The sequence below is a fragment of the Watersipora subatra genome, chromosome 5 (genome assembly GCF_963576615.1).
Source record: "Watersipora subatra chromosome 5, tzWatSuba1.1, whole genome shotgun sequence".
In the NCBI taxonomy this organism is placed as follows: domain Eukaryota; kingdom Metazoa; phylum Bryozoa; class Gymnolaemata; order Cheilostomatida; family Watersiporidae; genus Watersipora; species Watersipora subatra.
In genome coordinates, this window is record NC_088712.1 from 13,547,066 (window position 1) to 13,565,486 (window position 18,421).

Genomic DNA, 18,421 nt, shown 5'->3' on the forward strand with positions numbered 1-18,421 from the left:
TTTAAAATGTTAAATAAGTGGTTAATCAACGTGAAAAAACTATTTAGTCTGTAATTTCACTTAAAAACATGGACGACTCAAAAAAGTCTATACTTAGCGACTCCGAAGACGTCAAGTCGGACGGTGAAAGAGCTGCTAAAGATGCTGTACAGTTGAGGGCTAAAAGTTCTGGCAGTAGCACTAAACTGCGTAGTGGAATACTGAAGTCTGCTGGAAGTAGGGGCTCGAGTGGCTCACAGCGAACTAGATTTTCAGCCCCTTCCCCTGATGAAGCTACGTCGAGGTATGTTTAAACAAATAACATAAAAATGGGCATTTGATTTGTATGAAGATGTTTCTGTTCATACCAAGTAAATGAAACCAGTTTTTGCAGCAATATTAAAATTCACTATCTGTAGACAGAGCGCCGCCGAACGAGCAAAAAGTTTTATCTACACTCCGCCAGTCAAGCCGGTCAATGTACATCAGTTCTATGCTACTTTGGTCAATGAGTATGAAGTTCAGGTGAGTTCTGTTACGCATAGAACTTGAAGAAGCTAATAGAATTGCTCTATAATTATTTTTGTTAATAAGCTTTTTGTTCTTTGGATGCTATTAAATTACATATTGCACAGGTAATGCAGCGTAGCTGTAATTAGAACATTGTACGGAAAATTGGAAAAGTTTAGTGAATTATCCGCTACCAAAAAATCTCCAGCATTTAATTTCACGTATTAGTTTGAAAGTTGACACGCGTTTCTTCGGTTATGGAAACTAGTCAATGACGCCGTCGATGTGTTTTATTGATTTTTACGAACAAAAAGCCATTGATGGACATTAAAACACAAATTTTCTATTAGTAGACATTAAAAATAGTTATTAAAATCTGTAACACAGGCACTTGCAGCATTTCAAGTCGAATATAGGTTCTTTATCAGGTATTTTTATCATTTCATCTGATTGCCTCTAAAGATCCCAAAAGTGCTTTTATTTTTTTTAGCCAGGCTTGGTATTTTATGATGAAGACACAGAAGATGAAGAAGAAGAAGGCGCAGAAGGAGAAGGACCTGCAGACATCACACCTTTAGCCCAGAATCATAGTGCGGTCGAGGAGAGGCCTGAGTCTGTTCTAACGGATGTCACCATTGACGGTTTGGGTGAACAAGACCTCGCTGACATGTCAGGTTGGTAATGGAATGCCTTTCAGTCATCTACGAGAAGCAATGATCTCTGTTTGAAAAGAGCAGACAATCCTCAGAATATCGTTTTGTGGCTGCTTCATATTTTACAAAAGATTTTACCAATTGGCTCTTTGTGACCAATTGGTAGAGCTGTTGGCAATTTGGCTAAATCAATTTTTATTATCTCCATAGTTACTTTCATGCCTTTGGTTATAGATAGACATTGCAGATGTTTTTTAAATTCAAAGCTAAACCTTTTTTCACCATATCTACTCCGCTCGACAAAATATATTTTTAATAGCTGAAAATATATCTTAATTATAGATGGCTTGGGTGTCAAGAGAAGATTTTGAGTTTTGTTGTCATTCTTTTCACACTAAATTATAATACGATTTGTAACTGTCTGCCTTCCTTTTGTTTGTTGCTTAAAATTGTTTTATTGTGCGATGGGGGAATCTCGCTACCACCTGGATACTGACATTTCTGTTCATTTTGGTGCGCTTGTCAAGCTATACATAATTTTTAACTAAAATAATGCCTCGTTATTCTGATCGTTTATTTCTGAACTCGCTTTAATATCAATAGTAGTTTTTAGTATCAGACTGGTGCATCTTAGTAATATGCATTTCTTACTACTAGGCCTTCCTGCATTCACATGTCAGTGGCTTTGTCATGGCATTTGACACATCTTGCAGATGTTTAGATGGTATCAGCTATAAAGCACAAAGCCATGATTATGTCTCTGAACTCAGTCCATGAACTATCATAACACTGACACATGTTGCAGGTGTTCAAGTGACATAAGCTATAAAAGAGAAAGCTGTGACTATGCCTCTGAACAATGTACTAGATGAACTATCATAACACTGACACATATTGCAGGTGTGCAGATCATACCTGCGATCAAGCAGAAAACTGCAGTTATGTCACTGAGTACGGTGGATGAGAGACAGGCAATGGTAGAAGGTCTTTCTAGAGAAGCAATGTTTAGAGAGGAAAACGAGGTTCGTTATACAGCAGCAATCCTACTTATGAATTGAATTAATTCTTGCAGCCGTTTCGTCAGCAGAAGATTTCCTTAGTATGAATAAATTTTGCCTCATAAATGCCTCAATCTGTTCCAAGCCTCCACAGAACAATGGTTAAAACTGGTCAGAAATAAAAGCTATGAACAGTATGTCAGGTTACCTTTGGTGTTGACTAGGAAGGAAGTCGCTGAGCATCAGCCAATGACAGAGCAGCTCAGGCGCCTTACCTTTGAACTGAGCTGCCATCTGCTTAAATGGGCAGCAGCGAGTTTTGTAAATTTTTATTTTTTTGCTTTTCATCTTTAAAAGCATCTTCTTTAGTTAATCCGAGCTATATTTCTACAAAAAGACATTTTGTAACTTTGGGTTTTTATCGGGATTTCTTATTAATAGAGGTTCTATCTAATAGATTTTGGTAAACAAAACTTCATTGTACGTTTGTGGCGTAGCCAAAAATTTTTGGTTTTTAAAACATTTATGCACCCACCTTTTGTGATTTAAATCGTTACATTGAGTATTGGGTTATCATTACCATGTTCTATTTGGCAGAATGCCAATAATAACCAAGATATAGAAACTGAAGGGGCGACAAGCAGATCTCACACTCAGGGCACTATGGGTATAGAGTCTCCAGGGGATGGTATATTCAACACGGCTGTCGACGAATGGACTCTAGATGCTGCTCGACAGCGCCACGTTCAAGATGCTGCCACCGACACAAAGTCTGAAATTGACAGGATCATGACTGATAAGCTACGGTCACTGTAAGTCATCCTACTGCTATTGAGTTGGAAAATTGCCAATTTTTGGTCGCAGTTTCGCCGCTTTCTCATAAATCACATTTCCATGAGTAAAGATTTATCGGGAGGCGAAAATGGAATGGAGGCAATGTATCAAATGGTAGACTTAGAGGGTTTTCAACTAAAATGCGTCAGCGAACCATATTTATTAGTGGATCGTCGCAACACTCGACATAGGAAATGATGTCATAATGTTATTTTCTTGCGGAATAGGCTAAGTTTCCTTGGCAGTCAAACCTATGCTATGTTGACGATTCTTGGTTCGGTTCTCAGTATACCTAGAAATGAAATGTTATTGTATTGTTTTAAGTAGTATTAAAATACTGCCATGTTGGCATGCCAATGTCATGGATAGTCTGTTTATGTTCGTCGGGGACCTCTATTGAATACCTCTATTTTCTCCCACCTAAGATTTTATGATACAAAATAATATTTTAGCTACAACGAGGGTCTGCGGAGCAAATCACAAGAGCAGTACGGAGCAGCGATCAGGACCTTTACGAGAATTATTGCTATGAAACCTGAGAGTGTGCTGCCGTACGTGCAAAGGGCCGAGTGTTACCTTATGACCGCTGACTTCAAGTCAGCAATCCAGAATTACAAGAAGGCCTACTCAATAGATCCACAAACCGAGCTCTATCTCAACAGGTACTGAGGCTCACTTGACCTTTTAACCTTTTATGCTGCAACTTCCAGCGACTCAGATTGCTGTATGACTTGCATTCTCGGAATATTTTTCAAAAATTTTTCTCTATATTTGCGGTACATACTGTGTTGAGTCAACTATCACAGGTACCAACTATTCATGATATTAAAAATTTCATTCTAATAACTATCTTAGTTTTGTAGCGCATTTGCGTATAGTAGGGTAAAAAACAACACATCGAAAAGCTTGTAGCAAATGTTTTGCGACATATTCTGATCATATTTTAATTTTCGTTTAATTCGGTGTGTTTCAGACTTGCCCTAATATTTTACCTGCAAGGACAGAGCTTGTTTGATGCCCAGGACTACACAGGAGCTCTTGAATGCTTTGCCAAGTGCTCAGAAATCAAACCGAGCAATGATGGGTACCACACACGAAGGTTAGTTGAAATTAGACGTCTGGATTGAACTTATTCATCAACTTTGACAAATTTATTTATAAATACAGTAGAGGCTCCTATAACGTAAATTCCAGATAACTTAAAAAAAATTATGTAATTTATTTTTAACATCAAGTGTCAAGTAGGGGCAACTTCAAATTCATTTTGAATGGTAACACATCTCGCCGCACATATGAGAGAAAGAATGACGCATGTATGGCGTTATATCTATTATATATACAACTTCCATGGCATTTTAGTTCATTGTGATAGATCGTCAGATGTGTCGACAAAACAGAGAATAGGTAGCTGTGCAATCGTTAATAAATACTTAAAAGCAATTGATTGGTGCAGGTGTTACAGCGTCAGTTTAACAATCTAAATGGCACGAGTTTAGAGTATTGCCGAAAGTTATCTTTTATCCTAACCTGGATCCTTGAATACAGATATACGACGAACAGATAGACACCACTCTTTTTGTAGTGAAGTATATTTTTGTTCTGCTTTATTATGGAGGTATGAAATATTTGTTATTAGTACTTTCCAGAAAAGACTTTGCTGTTTAAAAAAATGAAAAAATCGTTGGAATGGGCGTCGAATGTGCGCGTTCCCCATCAATGTGTTGTAAAATTACTGCAATCATGGTCTATAAAACCAGTGAAATTGATCAGCAAAGGAGAAAATTGTCGATGCAAATTAATAATATAATAGTTACAATACAGCCAACAAATTGAAAAGTTAAGTCTTTTTTGTTTTGTATAGCCAAAGGGGTGAGTTAGGAAAGATCTTAGAACAGATTAGGCACTTTACATGCATTTTACTGTTCGTATAATACAAAGTCCCTATAACGCAAATGCTACTGGAATGAATTATTTGTATTGTAAAAGCGCCTACTATATTTGTAAAAGCAATAACCATAGATATGACTAATAATGGTAGTAATATTAGTCCTAATAATCATGATAATAATATTAATAATACCAATCATGATAATAATAGTAATACTAATCATGATAATAATAGTAATACTAATAATCATAAAATAATAGTAATACTACTAATCATGATAATAATAGTAATACTAATAATCATGATAATAATAGTAATACTAATAATCATGATAATAATAGTAATACTAATAATCATGATAATAATAGTAATACTACTAATGATAATAATTATAGTAATACTAATAATCATGATAATTATAGTAATACTACTAATCATGATAATAATAGTTATACTACTAATCATGATAGTAATTATAGTAATACTAATAATCATGATGATAATAATAGTAGTACTAATAATCATGATAATAATAGTAATAATAATAATAGTAATACTAATAATCATAATAGTAATACTAATACTAAATGAAAAAATTAGTTTGCTGTAGTTTTCTTTTTAATAAAAGTGTTTTCTGGTAACAATCCTTATAAGTAGAGATGCCCCGGTTCTAATATCACTAGCCGATTCAGATACTGATTCCGATATTAGAATCGGGGCAATTCTACTTATAAGTTGTGATCAGTTCAATATGATGCGAATCTCCTAACAAAGTACGTTTTGTGTAATAAGTTAAAACGCACTTGCAAGTAATAGGCTGTCGCATTACATACACATATGTTTATATTGGCAGCATAGCATGTCTAGCAGCGCTGCAGAGGCATGGAGAGTGTCTTGCCATTATTAATAAGAGGCTGGAGGATGAGAGGAACAACACTGACCTCTACGTGATGAGGAGTCGACTCCATCTCATGTTCAAAAATGTAAGTTTTCAAGAGGTCATTGAGTAGCGAAGTTAACGTTATCTGGAGACATTTTCTTAGAGATTATGCTGCTAGCCAATAAGTGTGTCTTGCGTCTCGCATGCCATACAGAACTAAAGTCTGCATACATTATAAATGGCTCTAGCATTTCTGCTTACTCCTTTTTTGAACAGTTTATCAATTTTTGTTTCAAGAAAGCGAAGTTTCTATGTTGTACCCAGGAAAAATTACATAATGATTTTTGATAACATCTATAACCTATTTTTAAGTCAAGGCCACAACTATTTGTGTCATTGGCTTTGCACATTTTTCTTGGAAGCAATGAATTGTAAACATAATGATGCACATAGTGGGGGTAATCCTCCATCTATGAATAAGCTCTAGGAGGTTGTGAAGGATTTATGGGTAATTTAAAGTCAATTGAGCCGAAAGGTTTACAAAAGCTATGGCGAAACCTTGACGTAGATGGAATTTTAACCTCAAGTATGGTGGAACGGTGGATTTACACAGTTGCTGTAAATGGTGTCTTAAGAGGTGGAGGTAGCAGACTCCTTGGGAAAACTTGAAAAATTAACAAAAAACCTGTATGTGTTCATAGCTGCAATAAAAATGTGTTTATTTTTCAATGTTCCATTTCTTACCAACATTGCTATTGATTGCTTGATGCATGCTTCCATTCATTGCTTGCCTCACATTGGCTAATTAACCTTTTTAATTTCACACTAGCAGTTAAGTTACCTCAACGCAAATCATAAAAAGTACCAAATATTATATTATAGTAGCAGACCACATATTTAATATAGAGCATAGTATACTTTCATAAAATATGTAGGTATAAAGGTATCTTTAAGAATAGCCTTTGGCTCTTAATTGTTCATCTAACTAATCTATTTAACATATTTTTCTGCAATAAGATGTATCTGTGAGAGAGCACGCAACTCCCAAATAGTGTAGAAATGTCTTATACCATTATTTTCTTTAACATCCTAGCCAAATTAAATGTTGCAGATTGCTCTTTGCTACTATGATCTCAAGGATGCATTAGCTTTGGATCCTGAACACGCTGAAGCTAAGCAAATTATGGCAGAATTCAGAGCTGAAGCGGAGAGTTGTCGTACCTCAGCCGTGCAGCTTGCACTTCAAAATAGACATAGAGATGCCCTGCAAAAGATTTCGTCTGCTATAGAGTATGACCCAACTCATGCAAACTTTCATATTATCAGGTAAATTTCTAGTTTATACATATCTGTTGGGTGAGTAATTACACTGTGAGTATGGAGCAACTGCGATAATGAGGAGTTGTGTTTTCTTGCATTTTCTTTTTGTGACTATAACTAGCAGTATCTTTTGAACTTGTATCAAGTGAAATCATCGAAGGTCTAGTCCTAGACAGAGTTATAGCTTGATTTGGGGGTCGTGGAAGCCAGACCGAACTTGCATTGAGTTACGACACAATATAGTAACAGGTTCTCCTTGACCATTTCTCATATATTTGGCTTTGTTTAAACTTTGTCCGAGTCCATTGTTTTTTACTTTACTTTCAAAATTTACTTTTTGCTATTTCTGCAAATGATGTTTTACAATTTTGTTGGTGTTTTTGCCTTGTCCGCTCATTTGTTATATAAGTTTTTTTTATTATGTGCCAGATCATTGTCTCCAAATTTGAGTTTTGTTTTTCAATTTTGTTTTTATTGTGACTTTGGGTGAGAGAAAAAATATTGTGAATATTTTTGCTCATATTGTGCTTCACAACATTCTTAAAACATGCAACCTTTACTGTCTGAAGAAAGTTATTTTCTATAACATTTAGACAAATGATTTAGCAAATGATAGAAAAAATATCGATACTTTCTGATGAATTCTACTAAAATTTTTACGCAAGTATATTTCTAGCAAACACTCACAACTGTAAGAATGAATAAGATTAGTCAGTCACTAGTTGCATCGTTTACTTTTACGAAACAAAATGCCTCTTGACGATATTGTGTTTGAGAATTATCCATTTATGTACACAAACTGAGAAGTTGTATTCTCTCTGCAGTTGTTCCTGTTTTGTAGAGGGGCTTTACATAGACATCTGTCAGACTTTAACTCTGCTGTCGATGATTACCTGCTGGCCATGGACAAAAGCAACCATGATGAGACTTCTTCTGTCTATCAGGATGCTCAACGACAACTTCTACTTACCTACAATGACTTTGCCATCGAGTGCTTCAAGGTGCCCTTTTTGTTCGGTAACACCAGATTTTTAAGAGGTAGAAAATGATTCTAAATACAGCGTTTAGGTTATTGTAATTATGGGACCGTTTAAAATAACCACATCATTTGTTAATTCATTTAACTTAAATTATTTGTTATTAAATTTAAAGACTTGTTATTAATTTAATTAATTAATTTTGAAGTATTTGTGAGATGAGTTATGACAATATGTACTTAAATGAAAGGATGTTCTACACATGGATATTATTAATTATCAAATGATAGCCTAGTTATCAAAGTTAATTATCAAAGTTATTAGCCTAGTTTTGGTCTAACATAGCTATATCTGCACTTTAGTACAAAAAAATCCAATAAAAATATTCATCCACAATTTTGGCCAAATTTAACAACTTTTGAACATATGTATCCATGTTACTATATAAAAACAAATGAGCAGTCTTTGAAGTATTATTAGCATCTCAATATATAATTGGCTAGCCCTTATTGTCTGTCGATTGCAGGATTGGATAACATGGGTGCCCAATAAATTAATTATAGTTTTTGAAAATACTCCTGATGACAGACAGAGTGTCTCCAAAACTTGCTTCTCAAATAAGTATAGTATGTATGATATGAGTTAAAATAGAAAGTGAGTTTATGCCATGAATACGAAAGAACACAAATTATTATGGCAATTATTAAACTAATTGAAATATTAAAAATTATTATCGTAATTAAGGTGGTATCACAATCACTATAGTAGGTGACATTGTGGAGTGCCGTTTACATCTCGAATGTTATCCGTACCTACAGATTAGGGCCATTAACCTTGTTTATAATTGTACAAGGTTGATGTCTGCTGTGGTGTCGGAAGAGATATGTGTATGTATTATTTTGCTCTCACTATGAAAGCGTCTTGCAAATTTTGTCCTAGAATATGTCGTTCAGTCTATCAGTTGAAGAAGGCTGTCCAAAGGTACTTTTTCAGCGGTCAGCGAGAAGTAGGTTTTTCTTGATAATATATTCATAAGCAAGGATCCTTTCATCCTTTGCATTAGATTTGTGTGTAATTACAGAAGAAGTATTTTGAAGAAGCCATCATGCTAATAAACAAGGCTTTGAAGGGTGAACAGAGGGAAAAGGGTCTCTATGTCAACAGGGGAGGTAATCACTTTTAGTTTCACTCACAATATTGTTTTATCAGCTTTGTTAAAGAATGCATAAACTGCTTTTTCCGCTAGAGCATTGTGACAGAATTACATGTCTGGCCTATTTTTAGCATCGGTAGTTTGAGTCAATTTCAAGAGAATATTATGTATATTGTTAGCCTTTGGTCCTTGACTTGGAGGTTTGATTTGGCAAGACCTACATCAGCCTTTCTGCCATTGCTATTCTTCATTTTAGCTGCATGGTTAAACTTGATTGAGCTTTCAGCTTCTCATCCTTTTGACCCTATGACCTTTCTTGCACTGTGCCATTAATTGTTTAGATTGTTTCTTCCGATGCAATGACTTCCAGTTTGCCTTAGCTGACTACCACCAAGCACTCGAGCTGGATCCAAGTGATGACTCGATTCGCGTAAGAATCTCCGTTATCCACAATGAATACGGCACACAAGAGTATCAGGTTTGTATTTAGCGTGATCTTTGTGCAGACGATGTCGTGGTTGGAGTTGCGATTTTATAGTTGAAATTCTGAAATCACAATCTGTTTTGGTTGAATTTAATAAATGGTTGGCAAGTTTTAATCAAAGCTACTACCTGATATGGGATCGGCTGAATGTGAATGGCTCGTCTGATATTAATGAACTTCTGTATTTATTATTAAATATAAAAGTATTATATTATAGTCTACATATAATATATAAATGTATTAGACTTTTTAGACTGTGATATCTTTATATTATAGTCTAAATATATCTTTATACAATATCTATATCATATTTAGACTATAATATTCCTGTCTTAAAATTCATTGTTTTATATATTTAGTATATTTTTAGATATTTGCATAAATGTCGGTAAATAGATAAACATAAAGTTCAGAATATTTTTTTAATTTATTTTTGTCAAAGTTGTTCAGGATGTGTCTGATTTATTTAAACAATTATTAAAAATATAACATTAAGGAATAAGTAAAATTTGGATAAAAGATGACCTTACACAAAATTGTAGTAGATTTTGTCAGAAAGTATTGGCATCTTTATATCATTTGCGATTGTTTTTGATGTTTGAGGTGATCTGACTCCCAGGATATCTCAAGATTAAAATCGACGAGACTTGATCACGGCTTAAGCATTCAGTTACATCATGGCGTGTTTTAACCGCCATTAAGTTTTGTCGATTTTAATCTTAAAATATCTTGGCAGTCAGATCACCTCAATCAAAAAACAATCACGAATGGCAAAGAAATACCGATACTTTTTGATAAAATCTACTTGGCCTACATCTACTAAAGTTTTGTGTAAGTTCACTTTGATGGAAAAAATAATATAATTACAATAATTATTAACTGAAAAAATTTAAAGCCAAATTTTTATACGAAGTAAAATACGCAGTAGCACTGCAGATACTCGAGGCGCTGGGCCAACAGAAGTATTGGCTAAACCAGAATTGCTGGGGTTTGGAGCAAAACGTTTTAGAAGAAATGTTCATTATCTAGCAAATAAGTTTTATTTTCGATTGTAGCAAAAGAATTATAGCGAGGCTGAGTCACGTTTCACCCTTGCTATTAAAAATAACCCCAAAATCAGTCATTACTATCTCTTAAGAGCGAGAGCCCGTTACATGCTTGAGGTAAGTAGCTGATGTTTTACTTGCTTGAGGTAAGTAGCTGCTGTTTTACACTCCTCATAAATCATGAGTAATTTTAATCTATCTACATGTATATACCTATGAAACTCTGATCTTGCGATCTTCCTTGAAACACTCGAACTCAAGAAATAGTCTAGGTGGTAATTAAAATGCTTCACAAAAGATTGCTTCGTACAGGTCATGAACTCCTGACATTCAGCTTAGGATAACAGCACTCCACTAACTGCACAAATATGACCACTTTTTGGATTTGCCAAATAATCTCTACCAGTACTCAGTCTTGTGTGCCGCGAGAGATCATCATGTATGTACACAATTATTTGTGATGCATGTAGATGGTTGAGTGGCGGGATAGTAGTACGCATGGACAAGCAGATGAATACCCGGGTTTGATTCCTGTGCAGGACAATCTTTTTTCCTAGCGCCCTTAGCATGGCTTCAGATGGACAGACACAGCCCTTGTTATAGTAAAGATTGTCATATGAGTAGTATTCCAAGATGTTGAAAAATTCTCACGTGAGAAATGAGTTATAAGCTCAGTTATCTAGTTATTTGATGAGTAAAAGCAGGTGCCACTTCATGAGCAAGCAACTTCAAGCAATGCCGGGCTCAGTTGGTAATCTTGACTAAAAACTCAAAAATGTGCCTTCGCGTGCATTTTGTAGCAATTTGCATTAAAATCCAGAGCAACGCTAGGCCTGCAACTGGTATTTTCATGAACCTTGCTAAACAACTGTTCATTTCTACTACAGCTTTGGAACTATTTTCAGAACCAGGGTGGGGCCCGAACAGATATTCTCACAGCAATGCATCTCAATCCAGACCAAGAGAACACAATCTCTCTTACTTCCAGACTCTTCCCAGGTAAATCTATCGACGAGATTATGTCAAGCAAACCTTCACAGGCCATCAAGCAGACCCTTCAGCATATTCTTTCTTCACCAAGCGACAGGAAATTGACACCGGTGAACAAGTAAGTCTACCTTATGTAATAGCCATAGACACTCTAGCATTATACATCACTGTTCAGAGTCAGTTTTATAACCTGTTACTTTTTTTTATTACTGTATCTCATGCCAAGTGAGTAACCTGACCTGAACTAGTAAGAGGTTGTTGCTAATGCTTTATGTAAGTAGGGATAGTAAAATCAAGTTTCTTTCAAATTTGAATCCGATTATCAAAAGTAATTCTTTTAGTTTACAATTCCTGTAATGGTGATGTTAGACGAAGAAAAAATACTATGTTAATTTATACTTTTGTATGTCAGCCATGTCATTAGCAAAAACGGTTTTTGTTACTCAAGTTGTGATTGAGGTGCTAACGCAATTTCTTTTTATTTTTGTTAAACAATCTATTGAAAGTGTCACACATTTTCCACCTTGATGCACTATCTTCCCAATTGTTTCATAACAAATCTATTTTTATTCATTAAGGTACCCTTCCATCTTCTATATTAAATAATTTCTCAGAGTTATCATCTCTATCGTATTAGCACAACTCCGTAATTGGAAAAGGTTTATGCCTGTACTAAAGCTTACCTTGAATGCCTGCAGCTGTTTGTTTTTGCTTCTTAGTTCAAAACAAAAAATGAGCAAACGGGAGGGAAAGGCTCGAGCCAAGTACAAAGCCTGTGTTCAAGAAGAAGAGTTCAACAGAATTCTTGCAAGAGAAAAAATGGTGGTAAGTTTACAAATACTTAGGCGAGTCATCACTTGTCGGCCTTCTCATCAGCTGTTGACATACTAAACGTGATCTAAACGTAACTTTTGCTCGAAACTGAGGTGGCACGCTATGAGCTTCCATATACAGATAATATTTTGATAACAATGCCTAAATGCAAAGACACTCTCACCCTCGATAACTAGCACCCTTGAAGATCATGATTGTGTAAGAGTACATGACAATTTGCTATGTACCAATTTTTTGTACTCATAACACGTGCAACTATTCCAAGTTGTGGCAAGCTGGCTGCATGGCTTAATAGCAGTACGCTTAACATATCATCTGTGCAACCACAAAAATACAAGTTCCATTTTATGTGAGGTGCAGTCTTTTTTCCTTACGCTGCTTTCGGACGAACAGACACTGCTAAAAAAATACTCAAACTAATTGGGTAAATAAATAAACAACATAATAGTAAATGACAGAAATAAACAAACGCCTTCATTTAAATGCTAGAATGGTAATCTTTTAGTATCCAAACCATTCCTGGCATTAACCTAGTAGTTTCATTATGATTCATTTACTTTAATCTTTTAGTATCCAAACCATTCCTGGCATTAACCTAGTAGTTTCATTATGATTCATTTACTTTAATCTTTTAGTATCCAAACCATTCCTGGCATTAACCTAGTAGTTTCGTTACGATTCATTTACTTTAATCTTTTAGTATCCAAACCATTCCTGGCATTAACCTAGTAGTTTCGTTATGATTCATTTACTTTAATCTTTTAGTATCCAAACCATTCCTGGCATTAACCTAGTAGTTTCATTATGATTCATTTACTTTAATCTTTTAGTATCCAAACCATTCCTGGCATTAACCTAGTAGTTTCATTATGATTCATTTACTTTAATCTTTTAGTATCCAAACCATTCCTGGCATTAACCTAGTAGTTTCATTATGATTCATTTACTTTAATCTTTTAGTATCCAAACCATTCCTGGCATTAACCTAGTAGTTTCATTATGATTCATTTACTTTAATCTTTTAGTATCCAAACCATTCCTGGCATTAACCTAGTAGTTTCATTATGATTCATTTACTTTAATCTTTTAGTATCCAAACCATTCCTGGCATTAACCTAGTAGTTTCATTATGATTCATTTACTTTAATCTTTTAGTATCCAAACCATTCCTGGCATTAACCTAGTAGTTTCATTATGATTCATTTACTTTAATCTTTTAGTATCCAAACCATTCCTGGCATTAACCTAGTAGTTTCATTATGATTCATTTACTTTAATCTTTTAGTATCCAAACCATTCCTGGCATTAACCTAGTAGTTTCATTATGATTCATTTACTTTAATCTTTTAGTATCCAAACCATTCCTGGCATTAACCTAGTAGTTTCATTATGATTCATTTACTTTAATCTTTTAGTATCCAAACCATTCCTGGCATTAACCTAGTAGTTTCATTATGATTCATTTACTTTAATCTTTTAGTATCCAAACCATTCCTGGCATTAACCTAGTAGTTTCATTATGATTCATTTACTTTAATCTTTTAGTATCCAAACCATTCCTGGCATTAACCTAGTAGTTTCATTATGATTCATTTACTTTAATCTTTTAGTATCCAAACCATTCCTGGCATTAACCTAGTAGTTTCATTATGATTCATTTACTTTAATCTTTTAGTATCCAAACCATTCCTGGCATTAACCTAGTAGTTTCATTATGATTCATTTACTTTAATCTTTTAGTATCCAAACCATTCCTGGCATTAACCTAGTAGTTTCATTATGATTCATTTACTTTAATCTTTTAGTATCCAAACCATTCCTGGCATTAACCTAGTAGTTTCATTATGATTCATTTACTTTAATCTTTTAGTATCCAAACCATTCCTGGCATTAACCTAGTAGTTTCATTATGATTCATTTACTTTAATCTTTTAGTATCCAAACCATTCCTGGCATTAACCTAGTAGTTTCATTATGATTCATTTACTTTAATCTTTTAGTATCCAAACCATTCCTGGCATTAACCTAGTAGTTTCATTATGATTCATTTACTTTAATCTTTTAGTATCCAAACCATTCCTGGCATTAACCTAGTAGTTTCATTATGATTCATTTACTTTAATCTTTTAGTATCCAAACCATTCCTGGCATTAACCTAGTAGTTTCATTATGATTCATTTACTTTAATCTTTTAGTATCCAAACCATTCCTGGCATTAACCTAGTAGTTTCATTATGATTCATTTACTTTAATCTTTTAGTATCCAAACCATTCCTGGCATTAACCTAGTAGTTTCATTATGATTCATTTACTTTAATCTTTTAGTATCCAAACCATTCCTGGCATTAACCTAGTAGTTTCATTATGATTCATTTACTTTAATCTTTTAGTATCCAAACCATTCCTGGCATTAACCTAGTAGTTTCATTATGATTCATTTACTTTAATCTTTTAGTATCCAAACCATTCCTGGCATTAACCTAGTAGTTTCATTATGATTCATTTACTTTAATCTTTTAGTATCCAAACCATTCCTGGCATTAACCTAGTAGTTTCATTATGATTCATTTACTTTAATCTTTTAGTATCCAAACCATTCCTGGCATTAACCTAGTAGTTTCATTATGATTCATTTACTTTAATCTTTTAGTATCCAAACCATTCCTGGCATTAACCTAGTAGTTTCATTATGATTCATTTACTTTAATCTTTTAGTATCCAAACCATTCCTGGCATTAACCTAGTAGTTTCATTATGATTCATTTACTTTAATCTTTTAGTATCCAAACCATTCCTGGCATTAACCTAGTAGTTTCATTATGATTCATTTACTTTAATCTTTTAGTATCCAAACCATTCCTGGCATTAACCTAGTAGTTTCATTATGATTCATTTACTTTAATCTTTTAGTATCCAAACCATTCCTGGCATTAACCTAGTAGTTTCATTATGATTCATTTACTTTAATCTTTTAGTATCCAAACCATTCCTGGCATTAACCTAGTAGTTTCATTATGATTCATTTACTTTAATCTTTTAGTATCCAAACCATTCCTGGCATTAACCTAGTAGTTTCATTATGATTCATTTACTTTAATCTTTTAGTATCCAAACCATTCCTGGCATTAACCTAGTAGTTTCATTATGATTCATTTACTTTAATCTTTTAGTATCCAAACCATTCCTGGCATTAACCTAGTAGTTTCATTATGATTCATTTACTTTAATCTTTTAGTATCCAAACCATTCCTGGCATTAACCTAGTAGTTTCATTATGATTCATTTACTTTAATCTTTTAGTATCCAAACCATTCCTGGCATTAACCTAGTAGTTTCATTATGATTCATTTACTTTAATCTTTTAGTATCCAAACCATTCCTGGCATTAACCTAGTAGTTTCATTATGATTCATTTACTTTAATCTTTTAGTATCCAAACCATTCCTGGCATTAACCTAGTAGTTTCATTATGATTCATTTACTTTAATCTTTTAGTATCCAAACCATTCCTGGCATTAACCTAGTAGTTTCATTATGATTCATTTACTTTAATCTTTTAGTATCCAAACCATTCCTGGCATTAACCTAGTAGTTTCATTATGATTCATTTACTTTAATCTTTTAGTATCCAAACCATTCCTGGCATTAACCTAGTAGTTTCATTATGATTCATTTACTTTAATCTTTTAGTATCCAAACCATTCCTGGCATTAACCTAGTAGTTTCATTATGATTCATTTACTTTAATCTTTTAGTATCCAAACCATTCCTGGCATTAACCTAGTAGTTTCATTATGATTCATTTACTTTAATCTTTTAGTATCCAAACCATTCCTGGCATTAACCTAGTAGTTTCATTATGATTCATTTACTTTAATCTTTTAGTATCCAAACCATTCCTGGCATTAACCTAGTAGTTTCATTATGATTCATTTACTTTAATCTTTTAGTATCCAAACCATTCCTGGCATTAACCTAGTAGTTTCATTATGATTCATTTACTTTAATCTTTTAGTATCCAAACCATTCCTGGCATTAACCTAGTAGTTTCATTATGATTCATTTACTTTAATCTTTTAGTATCCAAACCATTCCTGGCATTAACCTAGTAGTTTCATTATGATTCATTTACTTTAATCTTTTAGTATCCAAACCATTCCTGGCATTAACCTAGTAGTTTCATTATGATTCATTTACTTTAATCTTTTAGTATCCAAACCATTCCTGGCATTAACCTAGTAGTTTCATTATGATTCATTTACTTTAATCTTTTAGTATCCAAACCATTCCTGGCATTAACCTAGTAGTTTCATTATGATTCATTTACTTTAATCTTTTAGTATCCAAACCATTCCTGGCATTAACCTAGTAGTTTCATTATGATTCATTTACTTTAATCTTTTAGTATCCAAACCATTCCTGGCATTAACCTAGTAGTTTCATTATGATTCATTTACTTTAATCTTTTAGTATCCAAACCATTCCTGGCATTAACCTAGTAGTTTCATTATGATTCATTTACTTTAATCTTTTAGTATCCAAACCATTCCTGGCATTAACCTAGTAGTTTCATTATGATTCATTTACTTTAATCTTTTAGTATCCAAACCATTCCTGGCATTAACCTAGTAGTTTCATTATGATTCATTTACTTTAATCTTTTAGTATCCAAACCATTCCTGGCATTAACCTAGTAGTTTCATTATGATTCATTTACTTTAATCTTTTAGTATCCAAACCATTCCTGGCATTAACCTAGTAGTTTCATTATGATTCATTTACTTTAATCTTTTAGTATCCAAACCATTCCTGGCATTAACCTAGTAGTTTCATTATGATTCATTTACTTTAATCTTTTAGTATCCAAACCATTCCTGGCATTAACCTAGTAGTTTCATTATGATTCATTTACTTTAATCTTTTAGTATCCAAACCATTCCTGGCATTAACCTAGTAGTTTCATTATGATTCATTTACTTTAATCTTTTAGTATCCAAACCATTCCTGGCATTAACCTAGTAGTTTCATTATGATTCATTTACTTTAATCTTTTAGTATCCAAACCATTCCTGGCATTAACCTAGTAGTTTCATTATGATTCATTTACTTTAATCTTTTAGTATCCAAACCATTCCTGGCATTAACCTAGTAGTTTCATTATGATTCATTTACTTTAATCTTTTAGTATCCAAACCATTCCTGGCATTAACCTAGTAGTTTCATTATGATTCATTTACTTTAATCTTTTAGTATCCAAACCATTCCTGGCATTAACCTAGTAGTTTCATTATGATTCATTTACTTTAATCTTTTAGTATCCAAACCATTCCTGGCATTAACCTAGTAGTTTCATTATGATTCATTTACTTTAATCTTTTAGTATCCAAACCATTCCTGGCATTAACCTAGTAGTTTCATTATGATTCATTTACTTTAATGCTATATTTAATTACCTGGGAAGTATTTATCATTCTTTTTAGGCTATGGAATGAATTGAACAAAATAATATGTAATCTTATTGCTCCAACAAAAGGCAAATTCAACATACGAATCAATTTTATTTGAATATACAAACTTCTAAGAATGCTAATCTATTCATAAGCGTATAGGTGGAATATTCCCATCTGCAGATGATCTACACATGATAAAGAAAATGTCTATTACTTGTCATATTTTAAAGGTACATGAAAAGGTGAAGATAGCCCTGTCAGACAGACAGAGTCTGAAGCACAAAGGTCCAACCGTAGCTAATAGGCTACCTGCGCCACAGTCGGAAATGTCTGGAACCATTCCAAAAACTGGCTGGAGAACTTTTACGCAAGGAATAAGTGTTCGTGATGGAAGCTCATAGTAGCCAAGTCCGGTGTATCAAACA

The 18,421-nt window shown here is 33.6% G+C and overlaps 1 protein-coding gene across 1 annotated transcript; it reads left to right on the forward strand.

Moving 5' to 3' along the window:
• Window positions 1–68: 68 nt before the first annotated feature.
• LOC137397127 (tetratricopeptide repeat protein 16-like) lies at window positions 69–18,414 on the forward strand. The gene is made up of 16 exons (XM_068083413.1): window positions 69–283; window positions 399–504; window positions 980–1,163; window positions 2,043–2,164; window positions 2,738–2,952; window positions 3,427–3,636; window positions 3,948–4,073; window positions 5,716–5,845; window positions 6,854–7,068; window positions 7,904–8,063; window positions 9,121–9,208; window positions 9,534–9,670; window positions 10,732–10,839; window positions 11,628–11,830; window positions 12,432–12,537; window positions 18,227–18,414. Exons 1-16 carry the CDS (start codon window positions 69–71, stop codon window positions 18,395–18,397), a joined length of 2,496 nt encoding a protein of 831 aa, XP_067939514.1. The 3' UTR covers window positions 18,398–18,414.
• Window positions 18,415–18,421: the final 7 nt, after the last annotated feature.

Bases quoted from the DNA above. Each gene is read 5' to 3' on its own strand.
- LOC137397127 (XM_068083413.1), top strand. From the start codon at position 69: ATGGACGACTCAAAAAAGTCTATACTTAGCGACTCCGAAGACGTCAAG. The intron at 1,164-2,042 runs GTTGGTAATGGA...CACATATTGCAG, and splicing joins AGACCTCGCTGACATGTCAG to GTGTGCAGATCATACCTGCG. The intron at 12,538-18,226 runs GTAAGTTTACAA...CATATTTTAAAG, and splicing joins TTGCAAGAGAAAAAATGGTG to GTACATGAAAAGGTGAAGAT.